This window comes from Lissotriton helveticus, chromosome 4_1 (genome assembly GCF_964261635.1).
Source record: "Lissotriton helveticus chromosome 4_1, aLisHel1.1, whole genome shotgun sequence".
Classification (NCBI taxonomy): Eukaryota; Metazoa; Chordata; class Amphibia; order Caudata; family Salamandridae; genus Lissotriton; species Lissotriton helveticus.
Window position 1 is genome coordinate 661,050,922 of NC_136063.1, and position 19,203 is coordinate 661,070,124.

At 40.8% G+C, this 19,203-nt stretch overlaps 1 protein-coding gene across 2 annotated transcripts in view; it reads left to right on the forward strand.

Annotated features, from left to right (window-relative positions):
- RGS20 (regulator of G protein signaling 20) overlaps positions 1-19,203 on the forward strand; it is a 356,471-nt gene that overhangs the window by 241,199 nt on the left and 96,069 nt on the right. For both annotated transcript variants that reach the window (XM_078685657.1, XM_078685658.1), the window contains exon 2: positions 2,988-3,133. In XM_078685657.1, coding sequence (XP_078541783.1) covers positions 2,988-3,133 — 146 coding nt within the window. The remainder of the gene's footprint in view (positions 1-2,987; positions 3,134-19,203) is intronic.

Consider the following 19,203-nt stretch of genomic DNA (forward strand, 5'->3'; position numbering starts at 1 on the left):
TTTCTTAGATTGCTACATGCTGTGATTTCTCCATAAGCCTAGATTTTCAAGATGCCCTCCTTATCGAAAAACATAAAAACCATCTAAAACGTAGAAAATAAATTTATTTGGTACCACTTTCCAATAAATAATTACTCAACCTGCTGAGCAGGAAATAATAGTGGTCCTACATTATAAAAGGATAACAATGGGAAAAGAGCAGATGCTGTTCAAGGACCCTGAACAAAAACGAATATTCTCTTTATCCCTTTGTAAAACCTCCATGGAAGTCACTTAATTGGCTATCCTGTCTCTTCAGGTTTCTTCTCCCGCTGGTGTTGTCGGTAGAGCTTGTATTATTTTGCCCAATTCACTGGAAAACATGTATCCCTGATGCGTAGACTAGCATCTATACATTACTGATACGTATAGAATTTTCCCAAGTCATAAAAGGCCATGAAGGCCTACAATCATATGCATAACCATGTTCCAATAAGGCTAATAATAGTGCGGATTCTCCGTATGGAACACAGTATGCACAGAAAGTTATATAAAGGTTCCTTTGCACAATTTTGCTTTCTATTTTTTTCCCTCACAATCCGGGCGTTAGCCGTACTTTGTCACATTTACTAGACAACGTGCGCATAGTCATTATGTGTAACTTTAATCATGCAATAAGCATGGGAAGGTTATTTAAAATTTCCACAAAGTTACTATTTTGTGTAAGTTCACCCATTTGCTTCGGCCACTCCTAAGGCACTGCCACCGGAAACCCCATTTCCTTGATTCCCACTTATGACTGCTAATATGTAGATGTTTTGTATGTTTCTTTTAAAATATTTATGATGTCAGTTGTATTATGGAGCTTTTAAAAAAAAATGAAATAAATTGTTAAAAAAAGGGGGTGCTGATTAATATTGATTAATCAATGTTACTAAAGATGATGGTTTTTACCTTGCTGTGGTTTATATATTTTGCACTTTTATAGTTTTAAATTACCGAATGTAGTATTTTTGACTGACTGACTGACTGCTAATAACCCTGCACGCCCTGTAAACCTTTTACAAACGTAAATTCAGTGTACACATATTCAGATTTTGTGAGTCAGGATCTGGGATTTGCTAGCAGAGATGCCATTGTCTTTGCATGTAACTTCTCTTCTGTACACAGATTAAGTGCGGCGTAGATGTAGGTTAGGCACTTAAAGCTAAAGCTAGATACCTGGCTTTGGCTTAGCTCGAGGTCCCCTTCGAGCTTAAAAAGATTGAGCTTTCATGTAGTTTTTGGCAGCCATCCACACACTATCCTCGTTCACAAAGAATCAGAAACAAAGCATTGATATTTGATGTAAAAAAAGAAGCGAGACAGACATAGCTCACCTAGTATTTGAATTGGACAATGCAAAACTAGACAATGTGGGCTGAATTCATTAAACCTATTACATCACTGTCAATAAATGCCTCTCAATCCAGTGATACAATCTGATGTACTAAATTGGAAGAATTCAGTGTGTTAACGAAATAAAAAAAATGTAATTTGAAGAGACTTTATCATCATTTTTTACGATATTTGCTGCTTGATTTGCATGCCAAATATGTTCAAGTCTCGACTAGTGCACGGCCTCTTAGAGCCACGCCAGACTCTTGACTCGGCGCTGACTCAGCTCTCCCTTTAAATTTGTTGGCTCGCCCACCCCTTGTGTAGAGGGAACATTACGTTTATGTGGTTTACTTGGTTTGTACATTTACATACTTTTTCACGGTCCCAACTAATCCTTGTGTCCAAATCCATTGTTGATTGCTCACAAAGGTCTTTATTTTACTGAAAACACACTAAGGGCCTCGTTATGACGGGCTTCTTAACACAGCTTTTTAAGAAAGTTTCTGCACAAACTAGTATGACGACTCACACTATATTACCACATCGAATGAAGCTGCACTATTTTCTGTGGACGAATCCTTTAGGTCAAATCTAGCTCACCTTGGGCCTTCTTGCTGACCTGTCATACACCAACGTGAAAGGGCAGGAATGCACCGTATTTATAAAATACAGTGCACTTCTGTCCTTGCCCTCTGCGCTGCCGCACAATTTGCAGCCTAGCTCCAATGTAGGCAATCTTGCACATGGTGCAAGGGTGCCTCAGTTGCAAGCAGGATTTTTTTGTGCAGGAAGGTGCGCCTTCCAGCACAAAAACAATCCAGAGAGGTGATGTCTTCTTTCTGTGTGTGCTGCAGAATGCCGCACACATGAAAAGTGGAAAAAAGTGAGGAAAAAGGAAAATATTTCTTCTCGTTACGCCTGCTCTGGGGAGGCGGTAGGTTTTGGCGCTGCCCCCGGATTATGTAATTAAGTAAATCTGGTGTAGCGTCAAAATCCAAGGGTGTTTCGTTTGGGAAAACCCACCGCAACGCTCATGCTTTCTTTTACTCCATATCTATGAGGCCATGGAAAGCCAGGCAGAGTGGCTTTGCATCGCCTCATAGAAATGATTGAGAGGTTTTCGCCAAAAAAGCGTTAAAAAAGTGACGCTCTGGCGGCACAAGCCTCTCATAAATAGGTCCCCAAAAAAGGGCTTAGAATTACAGATGCATACTAGAAGTCATTGTGGTAGCACTGATTTCCATGTTATTTCCCATTGTTAGGATCCAATAGGAGATTTAATTGTAATCGCCTTGAAATACTGCAGCACTGTATTACCAATCACTTGTATTAGTCATTAGACATGCAGTTTTACGTCATGTGTAATATCTTGGTACCGATCCCACTTGCAACAAGGCCTAAGTTCACAAAAGTATACAATGTATACTACCCCAACACCATTAACATCCTATGACCGATTCCTGTGTAACACTATTTCTTTACCAAGGACTTGCCTTGACCTCCTTCTGATTGTACAATGCCTGCAAAGTTTTTGTGATTTTGTTTCAGATGTGTATATTGCTACAGTATTCAGTCCACATACTGCACTTATTCACTCATTACAGTTTTCCTGTGATTCTTGTTTGCAGCCCATGGGAACAGAACGCATGGAGATGCGCAAGCGGCAGATGTCAGCCTACCAAGAGACAGGCGGCTCTGCACAGGCACAGCAAGGACTGAACCGTGGATCCAATGCCTGCTGCTTCTGCTGGTGCTGCTGCTGTAGTTGTTCGTGGTAAGTGTTGAAATCTCTTTTCTGCTGTATCAAGTGTGATCACCCTTTTGTGGGACAACAAAAAGTAGCCAAAGTATCATGCAAGAAGTCCTAAAAAACTGTCTTTATCCAACTTCAACGATACTACCCCGACGCAAGACATACAGGAGATCAGGCACCTTCATAATGCCCTTGCGAAGAATGAGAATGACCAGGTGAGAATTCAAGAATGGCCCTTTCTACCAAAAGTGGGGTATAAAACAGTTTTTTTTAAAGAGATTTAACCAAGCATTTTTTAAAAAAAACAGAAATTGAACATTACGATATTAAGGACCTGATTAGAAATTGGATGGTTAAGAAAAACCCACAGATGTAGGAAGGAAATATTAAATTGGGATGGAATTCGCATGGGGAGTTTTCTTCCAGAAATAGATTTAATGGTTGTGAAATTTCCACACATGAAGTTTCCCAAAATTTAGCCCGGTATCCTAAAGCAGGAGGAGTTTCCGTCATCACACAACTATAAACCAAGCCATAAGTACTAAAGTTTTTACTATATGTAAAAGAAATACACATTCCCACATTCTATCTAACACAGAGGTGCAACTGGAGTGAAATATTCGGGAGGGGGGGGCTAATAAAAATTTCAGTTGGGAGGGGGCTAATTCTTCCAGCAATCGGCAGAGTGGAGATGCAGGGGCTCTAAGAAGGGGTTAAAGGACAACAAAGCCTCATTACCAAGTAAATGGTCTTTTAAAGACCTGCTAAGTCCTCGGGTACGGCTGTGTGTGTGCCCGGGAAGCTGTCTCAGCCCGGGCTGACACACAAGACGGTGGGCGGGGCTGAAGCACTTGGAGCCCAATGGCCGTTGCACACCTGATCGTACATCACTACTGTGCTTAATTTGCAAAACAATAAGTGCCAGGGCCAAACCTTTTCTTCAGAACCCGTGCAGAGCACTACCGAATTTCCAGGGTACTGAATGCTAAGGCAGTTATTCCTGAGGACAGTGTTGAACATTTAATACACTAGGACCCAAAATTCCATTATTTCTTCGTAAATCAAGCTATACAGGAATATATTCTACATCATAGGGATACGTTCCCTGGATTGTTCCTCAATGTAGAGAGGAGGTCACACACATCTGTCTTACAAGTGTTCTATGAAATATTATGGACAAACGGCACACTGGATAGATATGTGTTTAATTTATTATATGTATTTTGGTGTTCTTGTACCCCGAATAATTCTGTGTTTGTAATATAATATACACAAAATGAATGTCACATCATGACTTTTGTACGCCTGTTCTTTTGTTTTTGTTTTGATACATTGTTGATAAAAGTTTACCTTGATTAACTCATGATTTAGTTCAATGCGGCACATTCAACAGATGCTTAAATAGTGATCATTAACTCTAATTAGACTTGTAAAGGATCCCCTCGTAGGCCATCTACTTTAGTTGGATACCAAGGCTGTAAAAAGTTGCACCAGGACAAGTGAAATTACGTATGAATGTGTTGTTTGTTCAAATTAAATTGCTTTTTCGTGTATCTAAGATGTTCCTTATCCGCGTCATGGAAGACAGCTAAGTAGAATGCATCAATTCTATTACAAGCTTGTAGTTGGAGACAAAAGGTTGATTTCAAAGATAAGCGTGTGTTTTCTATTGCATCAGTGCTGATCCCCAAATCACTCACTGTTCTTACTATAGAATTAGAGTCATGATCTGTTCTGGCCTGGTTTTCTAGTAGATCGATATCTGAAGGATCTTGGATGGAGAGTTCTGATAGTGTTGCATTAGGTTGAGTCCTCCACTATTGTGAGTTGATTTCTCCACTGTTTACTGGATGTTTTTCTCCTGATTAATATTGGCAGGTTTGACCTGCTAAAATGTATACACAGGATGCGTTTTTTATGTGTGTACCAGGTATGATGATAGCCCCAATATTCATAATTCTGATCTGTGGCAACATGAGTTGCAGCATATTTCGGAAGTTATTGGGCTACTAGTAAGGAGAGCCTGAATGAACTAGGTATGCTGGAAGCCTACAAACAGTGTAATATTTATGTTTCAGCAGACTACTGGGAAAAGGTTTTTATCTTTGGCAACTGGATATTCATTGGCTACATCAAAGAATCACAATAGATAGTGAAAGCCAAAACATGGTTTTAGTTTTAACTTTGAAAATCTTTGAACCAACATAACTATTTTACCGTGGTGTTTTTTTTGGAACATCCACTGAGTACATGTCTATTTATATGTATTATTTCAAGGTTTCCTATTTCCAGGTTAGATTAAATATTTTGGTAACCACATTATATATTGGTAACAGGAGCATTATATGGTTGTACTAATAGCTTCTGCAAAGTCATGTTGAGATTCACTAAACTCAACTGGATTTAAAAAGGGCTTGCACATACTTCATTTAAAGTTACAACATTCATAATATTTTGGGGGTACACCTATATCTCCCCTATGAACATGGATACAAATTCCCTCAACTAAGTAAAATCCTGCAAAATTTAAGATCCAGGGCCTTATGTACAAAGCCATGTTCCAGTTCTGAAGTCTGTGATTCACAAAATCATTTGGTTTGTGTCCACAAAATGGCTTTTCGAATGTACTAAACCAAGTATGTAATTTAGTAATAGGTTATCAATTAGCAAAATGGGTTTAAAAAGACATAATCAATCGATATTTGGAAGGGCGTGTTTGTGGTGACCCGTCTTATTAGAATTATGGCATTTATCAATTCTTTGCAATAGAAATCCAGCCACAAAGCATTGAAAAGTTGCTGAGTTCCGAGTTTAGATGGGAGCACATTTGCAAAAGGGAAGGGGTATCTTTAGCCCCACTTTGGGTTTGCGGATGTAAAAAAGTCTGTTGGGGCGTAGGCAGTAGTCCATTGGACCACTGCCAAATCGTAAACATAGAAAAACAAAATTTCTTTTTAAACGCAACCTTGCTTTCTTTAAGGAAAACAGCAGCTTGTGGTCTGATGACCCCAACATCCAGTCATAGTGAGTCAAAATTTGCAAACTTCTTCATGAATAATGATAAGATAGGTCAGATTGCGACCCACTAATATTTGGATTTCTATGACACTGCCTTTTAGTACATAAGTCAGTTTGAAACATTATTTTCCATTCACATATAGTCGAGGCATTTGTTTGCGACCGATTTTTGCAAATGAAAATTTCATACACCAGGCAATTTTATCAAATTGTTGTTTGTTATTTTGCTTGGCTCTGAGGTGCCTGGTAAATCCGAAGTAATGCAAGGCAGTGCAAATAACTGGTTTGTTTATTCTGCCTCAAGAAGGCTTTCCATCGATGGGGTGTGGGTATTCCCACACATGCACCAATGGATTTTGACACATTTCTAGATTTACCAAGAGTGGTAGACCGGGGAATGCGGCAAAATGCTACCCCTTCCCACATGAGATGTAACAAAGCTAAATATCTTTATTTCTCCGAGTTCTTTCCTCTTTCTATGTGTGCTGCATTCTGCAGCACACATAGAAAGAGGAAAAAGACTCAGAGGATTGTTTTGTGCAGGAAGGTGTACCTCCCTGCACAAAAATCACCCTGCCAGTAACTGGGCACCTTTGACCCATTTACTTTCTTTAATTTTCACGCAGCTCGTTGAGTGAAATATTGATACATCTGCCCCTTAGTTTCGTGACTTTTTTTTCTTTTTTCATAGATTTGTTGCCAAACCCCAGTTGTTTAACAGCAAAATAGAGATTTGACTTTATACAATTTCCAAAAGATGCCTGATTCTAAACATTTGGATGAAAAGTACTTAGGGGAGGGAGGCTGTTATTTACTCACTGTATTAGTTGTGTTACGTAGAAGACACAGATACGGAAAATAAGCACCTAACTCTCATTCTCAATATATACTGGCACCTTTGACATGTACTATAAATGTATAGGGATCTGCAGAGAATTCCTACAAAAGGCTTTATTACACTGAGCTTCCTGGAAGTGCAGCAGGCATGTTCTACATTCGTCTGATTCTGTACCCCTGGGGCATTTGAGAAGAGGCTGCAGATGTGTGCCCTTTCTGTTGTACAGATTGCAAGGTGCTCAAGTACCAGCCCTAATTCCAGGAAGGGGGGTCCCCTCAGTTGCATAGGGTAATGGCCCCATGCAAATAGTGCTCCGTGCATGTATCTAATTAGAGATGCAGTCACAGATGCCAAGGAGATGTCAAGAGGTCAGTGCAACCATGGACCACAAGGAGGTGGTGTACAGTCAGTGCGTCACTGAGGGTGACACTTAAAAATGGAGGATCCTTGGTCCCCCCAGAGATCCTCCTGCAGGTGGGTGGAATTACTCATTGTACCTGCCTCCAATGGGATGTCTGCCTCCCTTTGAAATGCAGGCTGAATTACCACCTTTAAAGTGAAAGGTGGACCTGCTACTTCAAACACAGAGTTTTCATTTGTGGCTGCACTAGGAGCATTAACTGTGATAGGGCCTACTAATCAAGTATGCTCCCGGGCACTCATTCAACAGTGCACCACTACGTCGAAAAGTGCTGTGCGTCCCAAAGATAATATGGCCCTAGGTGTCTTGTTATCATGTCCAACAACTTCTTGGAAACACAAGATCATTTTACAGAAAAGAGTTTATTGAAATTGTTTCTTATGGCTTGTTTAACAGTACATAAAAACAAGGCAGCACACAGGAAGGGGTACACCTAATTTAAAATGTACAAATCCAAAAAGACAACACACAGCTATTCAAAGGAAGCCTAGGACAAAATAGTTATTCAGTCATCCAAGCCAGTGGGTAGTGCAATAATAGAAAAAGTGATTAAAAACGTAGGTACTTTTTGTTTGGCATAATATAATTTGTATGAGTTCCATCTTATTGCCATGTTTCAGATTTTTTTTATATATTGTAATGTTGAAATGTAAGTATTTGTCTGCTGACCAGACCCCAACCATTCAGTCTTCTCCCTGAAAAAGAAAACATTTTTGGTAATAAGTTGCAGTAGCACCCTTTGATAAGTCAACTCCAATTGTACAGCCGCGGCCCAAGGAGGGAGTTCCGTGGGGGAGGCAGGCGGGGCGGGGGAGGGGCAGGGTGGGGGGTGGTAAACACCGGAATATGGATGATTGCAGGTAAGTAAACAATGAAATTAATAAAACGAATTTTGTTGCGCGCCCTGCATTACAAAATGCGATGAAGGGCGCGCAATATATAGCTAAAATAGGAACCTTGTCACTTTTTTTAAAGTCTTTGAGGCATACGGTGTAAGAACGTTTAGTATGATTCGCTTAGGGCTCTTAACCCACCAGATACATGCTTAAAAATGTATGCTCCCTTGATCAATGCATTATGAGGTGAAACTTCCGGGAAACGGCCACTACAACACGGCCGTTTCAACGAAAAGCTTAACCAAGCATGCATTACAACGCATGCATGGTTACAACGAAAACCTTTACCACGCATACGTTTACTACGAGGTACGTAGTAAAGGCATGTGTGGTAAAGGGTAGAATAAAAAAATGGGGGGTGGGGGGGGGTTCCCCCCCCCTCAAAAAAAAACCACTAACCTTAATTAGAGAAGTGCAGGGAATCGGCATCGTAGAGGAAGGAAACAGCCGGTTTTTTTTTATTACGTAACACGTCACCACGGAAAAAACGTGGAGAAGGTTATGCGTGAAAATAGTATTCCGTTGTAACGCATGCGTGGTACAACGGAGTTCGTTGTAATAACATATAACCGAAACTTCTTAGTACCGGTTTAAAGAATGTCCTGCTTTTTGCAATGACGTCTGAGTATTTGAAAGTGGAGTCTGCAGCTATGGACTTGAAACTTCTCTGAATACAGAATATTTCTCCAGATCTAGCCATACTAAATATTTGCAGATCTCCAAGAACAAAGAGCTCCAGGTCTTTTTCACAAACCTTATTTGCCCTGTGGAACATCTGTTCTGAAGCTGAATAGTGGGAAAGGTCCTATTGCCAGAAAAAGGTATGATTGCCTGGGAGGAAATTATTAAACCAGTTGTAACTGGACATACCACCTGACTGTGAAAATTCTCAGCTGCGTCTGGAAAGTAAACAAGATCCTGTGGACACAGAGAGTTCAAGCTACTGCAGAGGAATTCGGAGAACCAGCTGTAAAAGGACAGTGAAGTGTGGACCAAAACTGAAGTTGTGGCAACCCTCCATAAAACCTACATTTAAGAAGTCTTTATTAAACATTTTGGAAACAATTAGACCACCCAAAAAAAAGTTACAGAAACTTTAGTAAATGTTGGGACCTTAGGGATTTAGATCTTGTAAAGCCAAGGAAAACATGCAGAAAATGTATTTCTTATATTTTTTTACCACTACTGCCAGACCATGAAAAAAGATGATCAGACCTCATGCACCACTGTCTTTCTATAGCTGCTAGGCCTTCCCCGCTTAAGATATTTGGCCTCCAAAAAGTCAGACAGAAAGTGCAGATTTTAAACTAGATGAACCCCCACTCATCTGTGGTCCAGCAAGCATTACCCACAAACGTTTCTTGCGTCTCATTCGACCACACCCTGTAGACAAATATTATTTTTTGACTTCCCATTGTTTTGTATGAAGTGTTTTAGCGTTTGCAATAACTCCTGACCCTCACATTCGATTTGGTTTTATTTTGTGTCACTTTATTCAGTTTTTAAACCGTACGTTATTTGTTTTTCACAGTATTGTTGTTTTGGTGCTGTTGCACATGTACCAAATGAGCTCTTCTCTGGGAAAATGCCTGCTTCTTCTGAAAGGCTCCCAAGGAATAGTCAGTTACCCCTCATAGAAACCACCTTACTTAACAGCAGTCAAAATGTTTTGTCTTTGTGAGTCCTCAGCCATGAGCTTTGGCCCATGCTTTTTGACCTGTGTCAATCTGCTTTATATCTGACTACTGGCAAGGTTCCAGTTCAATGGAGTCCTTTCTCAACCCTTTGCCCTGTCACCCCTGCTCTATGCCAATTGAACCACTGGCAGTGTCTTTATTCTGATGCTACAATTCATTGTTCTCTTGGGGTGTCTGGATTGGAAGACAGGGTCTCACTTTATGCTGATTATTTGTTATTTTTCCTTAGTCACCCTAGAATATTAATCCTACAATCAATGGCACTGCTGAATTAGTCTGGACAGTTTTCCAGTTTGCCAATTAATTGGTCTAAATCAGTGATACTCAAAGTACGGCCTGGGGCCGCATGTGACCCTCCTAACCTTTACATTCAGCTTCCTGGTTCAAAGAAGCACTGAGATGCTGTTCACTCGACTCAACTAAACTTAACAAAGATGTTAAGTAAACGGGCAAGAATTTCTTTAAATGTTAGTTGAATCTTGCAGCAAACTATGAACTGCCAAATCAATGCAGTATCCTTATCTTGCTTCCACACGCTGCACCTGCTTTGAAAGACATTCATATGGATCCCCACAAAATCCAGGAAAACGGTCACCGAGGCACTCATCACCAGCAGACTTCACTACGGCAATGCACTTTACGCCGGCTTCACCCAGAAACAGCTCAGGAAACTACAGAACGTCCTAAATGCTGCAGCCAGACTGATCTTCGACATCCCAATCAACAACTGAATCACCTTCAAGCTCCTCACACATGCCTACAAAGCTAACAACAATGCAGGACCAGAATACCTGAACCCCTGCCTCACATTCCAAGTACCAACCAGAACATCTTCACTCTGCCCAACTTGCCCTGGCCTCCATCTTACAGATCCACAAGACCAGGACAGGAGAAGATTCTTCTCCTACCTCGCCACCAAGACCTGGAACACCCTGCCCCTCCACCTCAGGCAATCTCCGTCAATGACCCAACTCAGTAAGGACCTCTAGACCTGGCCCTTCGACTGAACCTCCACGCCCAGACGCAGCACAGCCCCCCCCCCTCCCAGCGCCTTGAGACCCTCATGGGTGAGTAGCCATGCTATATAAACTCCTGATTGAAAGTTTGAACTATGATAAGTAAATTCAAAAAGTGCATTTCATTAACTTGCTAAACCATTTCACCTTCATACATCAGGTTACATCAGTGCATTGAGAAGTATTTCTTAAAAGTGATAGTTTTCAGACATGAATTTAGAAATATTCATGCCGCCACCCACACTGAAAACAATGCCAGTACTGAACTAAGAGGCAAGTTAGTTGTTATGTGTATCCTTAGGGCAGCCCGGGTTGTTAATAAACAGAAACAACATTATGGGTTATTAAATCAAATTCAGAAGGTTTTGTACAGTGCAAATCCCAAAGTCTTGTATTTTGGAGGTCCTCTTATATGTGATAATGAAGTAAAAGGAGACAACAATGAAATTGATCAGGTGGGGAAGCCAGGATTGATCTAGATTTTCTGGTTTCAAACAGTGCAATTCAGCCAATAGATCTACATGCTTTGCCTCCCCTACACCAACCTTCCTTCCACCTATCCTGTTGACATCCACTGTGCTGGCTTCAATGCAGCCATCTGTCACATTACAGACCAAACTTTTTGGCCACTGGGAAAATGTTTGCGAGTACCCATGGTCTAAATCTTTCAATACATGGATTACAACTGGATATCAGCTGGGCCTCTGAGCTGTATGTGAAGACTCAGGGTTTTAGATACTGAGGCTTTTTGTGGCATAGGAAATCTCAAGAAGTTGGACAGGGAAAATAGTCTCAATGTTGAATTCACTCACGCAGGATGTTGACCATTGGACCCCCATTCTCCTACCCATCACGGAACGCATGGCCATTGAAAAAAAAATGGGATCTTAGCCATAACTTCTGTATGCATTGAAAAATTACCCACATCACATATCTCATTTCTTTTTCTCTAACATTGTTGCATAACTTACAACTTTTCTATGGGGATACGGGCAGAGAGTCCCGTGGGTCTCTTTGACCAAATTTTGTAAACCTCCCTATGACAGAGGTCGCTTTATGATTGACATCTAGATGTATTGCCATGTGTCTCTCCTTTTCATTAATAATAAGTGGCTCTTTGGCTATCAATAACATCCTACTAAAAGATTTGAGAAATGGATTCTATGCAAGAGTTGCCCTCTAAATTACTTGTATGTTGGGAAACTTCCTGGAAACATGTCTCCAGCCACCGAACCATGTTTAGGTTACGGGGGTACAGTGTTCATGGAAGTCATTGGATCCCATGCTGACAAGTGAAACTACACTTTGGGTTGGAACTTATCTTAAGGTTTTTATGGGTGTGACACTATTGGTGCCACACAAATAAACAATGGTATTCCAGACTTCTACAAGCACCTTCTCAGATGTACAGCAGCAGTTTGAACTCCATATGTTGAAATACTTTAGATATTTGAGCTGGCGGAAAAGATATTTCCCATTTATAGATCAATCTCTCATCATAAACACACCAGATACATTTCCTGCCATGCAGGTGGCGTAGGAAGCAGATGTGGTGACTCTCACAGAGGAGGCATAGAAGATTGAACACATTCTCTAATATCACTGAAGGAGACAGGGCCAAATTGGAAACTTAAGTTAGCCCTTGCAAAACTAATCAAACTACCATCACACTGCAGGAGGCTTCAACCAGAAAATGATTATGGGGCATGGTTGGATCACAGCATTCTTTCCTCCACTGAAAGCAGTACCCTGGGCCTTTAGTCTATTGGAAAAAATGCCATTATGACCAGTGTGGCCCTGGCAGGAGATAACTATTAACAAGTTATTAATGGGTTATTCAATGTAATCATCTTAATAGAATTTATTACACCTTTATGAGGCCTTGGCAGTTAAGGAGAAACTCCTCCCCAAGCTGATACTATGATGAGAGGAGTTTCTTACACACAACTTTGATATATTTGTGTGAGATCTCACAGATCCATGTGTGAGTTGCCAGCTAGTCCCTTATCCCCAAACGTGCAACTTCTTTACATAGTTGATGAGGTGGACACCAACTCATTTGTGAAATCTCTCATTAATCTGGGCGAGGTACTTGCACCATGATATATTATGCAAAACTGGTGGGTACAAAACCTCCTTTCCTAGAGGAATACACCAGATGAGAAGGTGAATGGTTCTGGATAGATAAGTTTATAAAGTCCAGGGATTTGCAGGTACAAACAAAAGGCTCTGGGGCTTCTTGGCATTGAGAATGTAATCCAACTAATAGAGACAATTGTGCTAGATATGTAATGTCAATGAACCTAATAGACAAAAATAGACACAAAAATATGGACTGAGACTTACTCCTCCTCTCAAACATATTTTACATTCATTTCTTATCCAGAAACAAGCACAGATTTACAGGTGCACTAGTAGGAATGTCAGGTAACATGTCCAATAGTGTCCTATTCCAACTATGCAGAACTCTCCATAGTGGAGAAGTCGAAACAGGAGAAACAAACACAACTGTGCAAATACAGATTTTTTTTTCTCTACAGGGAAAACATTTCTCTCATGGAGAAAACACTTTCCCTAAACCCTCATCAAATGTGGAGGTGATCCTCTCCCATTTTGGTGATGAAATGTGTGACCATTTCTAGGATGAAAAGAGGAAGGTTCGCAATCTGTGGATGCTTACAAATTACCACGTTGTGGGCATTCCTAAACTTACAAAGCAAACCAAACCTTGGAATTCGCATGACCCACGCTTGAGTGGCATTTGCAACAGCACATTTCTCTGCCCACATGGTAGAGAAATCTGCAGTACTGAATGCATCTGCACCTGCTAGGAATTCCTTTGTGAATTCCTGCTGGCGTAAACAAGGTATGTTTGGTCATAACGTTTAGCATACTACCAAATGTTTCTTTGTGAGTGGGGCCCAATATTTATAATCAAAGGTTGAACAGGGTAAAAGTGTAAATATTTGTATATTATCTAGTGTCACTCACTTTCTTTGAAGCTTTGAAGGGTGTGTAAGGGTTTGGCTCTTTGTGCCAGACATTATACTTGCTCTTCATTTGTCACTTAATAACACATCCATACTATTTTTGTTTGCTTATGATACATGCTAGAAATTGGGTTGGTGGTTGAGTAAGGTATTTGCCCAAGTCAAGCAGCAACCTCAATCCTAGTCAAGGTGAGACACAGGCAAACCCTAATTTAACCTGTGCTCACTCTCTGGTAGCTTGGGACAGACGAAGACAGGCTTAACTTAGAGGCATTGTGTAAAGTAGATGGGCAACACTTGAAACAGTGAAACAATGAAAACATCACACAAAAAGATTCCACACCACGTTAGGAAAAGAGAGCTTAATTTAATTATTAAAATAAGTGCAAAACGACAAACATCCAATAAGTAGAACTTGAGTTATGAATTTTCAAAGAATAAACTGTAAATTAGCATTAAGAAGGAAAAATTGGTATTTGGGATATCTGGTCATGCCGGTCCAGGACAAAGTCAAAAGTTCATGCCAACCGCGATGGAGTTCAAGCCAGATACATGGATTCAGTTGAGTGCTTGCATGAATCCACATCAAAATATATTGTGCAGGCGAGGTGAGGAGTTGGTTCTGTGGTGCGGCGAGGCCATAGTGCGAGGTCCTGATGCGTCATCATCGAGGATCCTGTAGATGGGACTTGCGATGGGAAGTCCTGTGTTGAAGATGCGAGGCACAGCAGAGGCAATGTATCTTTTCCAATGAATACTGAAGCTGCACTGTATAGATCCGGCATCATCGTCGAGGCTGCCGTCGACGAGGAATGCAAGGAGCTTGCGCCGGGAAACGTGATGCGCAGCTGTGGTTTCCGAAGGCAATCCCTCAATCCCAGATGCAGGAGGCTGTGGCGATGCACGCCTGTTGCAATGGGTTCAATTAACGCAACAGCAGTGATATGTCAGTTCTGCTTCAAGATGCATCACTCAGCCATGAAAATGCCTCAGTTCTGCTCCAGAATGCATTGCTCAGCAGAGGATGTGTTGGTTCTGCTGAAGATACACCTTAGGTCCACTTCCAAAGGACCAGGACTGGGGTCGCACCACTTGGCAGGGTAGGCTCACAGATGGGAGAGTCTAGATGCAAAGGCTGGATGGTTGGAAGTCTTTTATGTCCCTAATACGTCAGATCAGGAGGCCAGCCAGCTAGCCCTTGGAGTCACTCTGGATTCAAGTGGTGCAAGTCCATTCCTTCTCACCCAGGCAGGAAGGCAGCAGACCAGCAGGTCAGCACAACAAAGCAGCAGTCCAGCAAAGCAGCAGTCCAGCAGAGTGGCAGTCCTTTCAGCAGCACAGCAGTCCTTTATCCATGCAGAATCTTCACAGGTCCAGAAGTGTACTGACTTGATGGTGTCTGCGGTTCAGTACGTATACCCAGTGGTGCCTGTGAAGTGAGGAAGACTTCAAAGGCAGGATTTTGAAGAGAACAGAGGTCCTCCCTACCTGCCCGGGTTCCAGACTCACTAAAGTGGGGTTTGCAGCACTTTGTGTGGGGACAGGATACTGTTTCTTCAGGTGTAATTAAGGCTGGGTCAAGCTCCTACCTCCCTTCCTTGCAGTATGGCCCATCAAGCCACACCTAAGCTCCCATTGTGTGTGGCTGTCTAGGGGAATACAAAAACCACAACTGTCACCTCACAGACATGTATCAGACATAGGCAGCAGGCACCAAATGGCTAAAGTAACAAAATGCACCCTTTCTTAAAGTGCTGCAGCAATAATTGATGGGCGCAATGCTGAATAAATCAAATATCCACCTACAGTCAAGAGATCTGGGTTAAATCCATTGTTCTTTTGTATTGACCCTGGTCTTCATGGGAGCAGTCAGGCCCAAACTGCCAAGATTTAATCCAGATCGCTTGAATGAGGGTGAATTTTTTGTTTATTCAGCATTCTGTCCATTAATTGTTCCTGCAGCATTTTTTGCCCTAAGTGGGTGGGTAAGCCCAGACGTGGGACCCTTGCTTACTGTGCCACTGGATTCAAGCTAGCCTGGTTGATCAGGGGTGATACCCCAAAACCAATCCCAGTATGCTTGCTTCCGGCCCATGGATGGAAAGCTGAATAAATCAAACATTCACCCCCAGTCAAGAGATCCATCCATCCATCATTCTTTTGCTCACTACACCACCCTAGTTTGGACCCAGTCATATGCAAATCAGTCTTGACCCTGTGCCTCATGGGAACAGTCCAGCCCGTACTGCGAACGGCTTGGCGGTTCGGGCTGGACTCTTCCCATGAGCAGCAGGGTCAAGACTGATTTGCGTATGGCTGGGTCCAAACAGGGGAGGTGTAGTGAGTAAATAAATTATTCAGCATTCCATCTATCATTTGTTGCTGCAGCATGCAACTTTCTAAAAGTGGCATTTTATGAAATCGCAGTTTAAAATCTGACTTTATCATAAGTTTGGATTTTAAATTGTGATTCCAGAGACACCAGACTTGAAGGGTGTATCTCTTCCCAAATGGGACTTACACTAAACTGTAATAAGGTGATCCCAATGTTATACTATGGGTGAGATAAGCCTTGTAGTAGTAAAAAACTAATTTGAGGGTTTTTCACTGCCAGGACTTGTAAAACATAAAGGTATATGTCATGTCTACGTAGGTCCAGATTCACCAACAACTTTTGTGCACCTACCTTTTAGTCATGGATACAGCTGCTTTAGCAAACTGAAATTCTTATAGACACTTCATTCATTCATACTTTGATATGGCACGTATTACCTCAAAAGAATATGACATAGTGGTTGATTTTCCACAGCCATGACATTAGGGTTAGAAAAAGGAACGTGGATAGTGGCAGGTACGTGGCCTTTGGGAATGTAGTGAAAACCTACAGCATAGATACTTTCTAGGTATTTTCAACATTCTCAATGATTTATCACATTTGCCTACATAATTGTTGTACTACAGCAAGTGTGCAAATTAGATATGAAAAAAATTCAACACTCTTTGTTCTGTGGGGTATTGTGATAGAACGTTTCCATATTCTTTCTGATTCACAAAGTTTACAATTGTTTACTAGTCACAAAGATATTTTACTAGTAGTATCTTTACGAATGTGGCATCTCCGCCCATAAAAAGATAGGACAGTCCTAACTTTTTATGTTGGGAGACTCTGTAGTCTTAAAGATACTACTAGAAAAACATCTTTGTGAATAGTAAACAATCGTAAACTTGCAAAAAAGTATATGTTTACCTTTGTGAATCAGGTCCACAAAGTGCAAAGTTTAATGAAAAAGCTTTTTTGCGGTATTTAACTTAACACATGTTACCACTTGCTGATGTGTGTTCCGTGAAACATAAAGAGGACTAATGTGTGGTAACAATATTGCCAGAGGTTTGGGGATTATATTTTGCATGGCTTTAACACCAGCCTTTTTCTGGTGGTTACAGGGCATGGTGTGGTCAATCACACATTGCAGATTTATTGCATACATTAAAATGCACAAAAATGGCAAGTATGCACCATTATTGTGTTGCCACACAATTGTAACACTTACACTATCCTCATATGTGGGCTTGGTGTCATTTGTAGGTCTGGCATGACCGCACAGCTGTATCCTACAAGTATATTTTGCAATTCTTTAAAAAATGCATAGAATTCTTTAACAAATGTATTGAAATGGACTTTCGCTACACGTATAGTGTGATCTCACCTAAATGAATATACTGCTCCTTGGCCCTTGGGACTTTCTGAAATGTCTTCAAACTCATCGAACAACAACTAACATTCCTTAGACACAATAGGGCAGAGTCGCAAAAGCATTTATAACTACAGAAGGTAGTGTACAAGAGTACTCTTTTACGTACTTTTACACTCATTTTTGAATTGTTCCCAAAACATCCAACTTCTTATTAGTAAAAGTGCAAAGAGGGCACCCTCTGTTCTATTTGTACTGATTGTATATGAATATTTCCATTGTATTCCTATTTTAAATGTTTTGGAGTCAATACACAAAAGCATGTAAGAGTACATAAAATAGTGTTACAGAATTGATATATGAACTCCAAAATGCTTTTTTGAATAGGACCCCAAATAACCTACTCAGAACCAGCACCTTCTTCATGACAATTTACATTAATATTTTCGTATATCTCCTTCACTACCCACATCTTGTACTTTTTCTGATGCCCATCAATGGCACATATAAATATGCCATTCTGCGCTAAGCTCTTCCTGAGTGCCCGCTAGCCCGACTAAAAATGGAAAGAAAGACAGCTGGTGGATGGATCGTCGACATGTAAACAACTGAACTTAGTAAATCTGCTTTTTACAAAGTGGCAGCGGTGTTCAATCACAGCTATACTTAAGTTTAAAGTTATATGCTTTAAATATAAATGACAGCTTGATAAATATTATAATGATTTATATGCTTGGCCACTCTCAAAGTCCTCATACTCAGAAACAAATCTCCTCCTGATATAAAGACTAGCTCTTATCCAATAGATAAGTTCTAAAAAATATATATTTGAACTCACACTCATCCCTCATAGTGTCATCTATTTGTCTCCATTCACGAAGCAGTCATCAGCCCTAAAGGGCATTCACTTAGTGGGGTACACTATAAGCAGCATAACACAACATGACACAAGTATCCTATTTCCTGCGATGTTTACACTTTCCAAACGGTACCTTTTTCTGAGCTCTACCCAAATGCTCAATGCTGTATCTTCTTCCTTTTAAATAACTTCTCTAGGCTTCACTACTTTATCCGATGATCTGTCATTGTCCTGTGTTTCATCTCATAAATCATGCATGTTCGCTCACAACATCTTATTCTGTTGAAAAAATTTTTTTTTACAACAATCTCTAAAATCTCTCACCTTTATCCCTCTTCCTCTTTCCCTTCTTAATAGTTCTGCACTACAGAAATATGTCAAATAAATAATTCAAAATAAATACATCTGCTCATACGAGCTGATTCAATCGAATATCAAACACAGACAGATTGTTGTGTTATCTGGGCACTCATCTCTTGAATCTTTTATGCCCAAGGTCTGAGGAACAAACCAAGGCCTGATTACGATCTTGGTGGATAGGATACTCCATCACAAACGTGATGGATATCCCGTCCGGTGTACAGTCATAATATCGAGTCTTTTATTTCGACTGGACAGAATATCGAGTAAAAAATATAGAATGGACATAATATCGACTAGACAT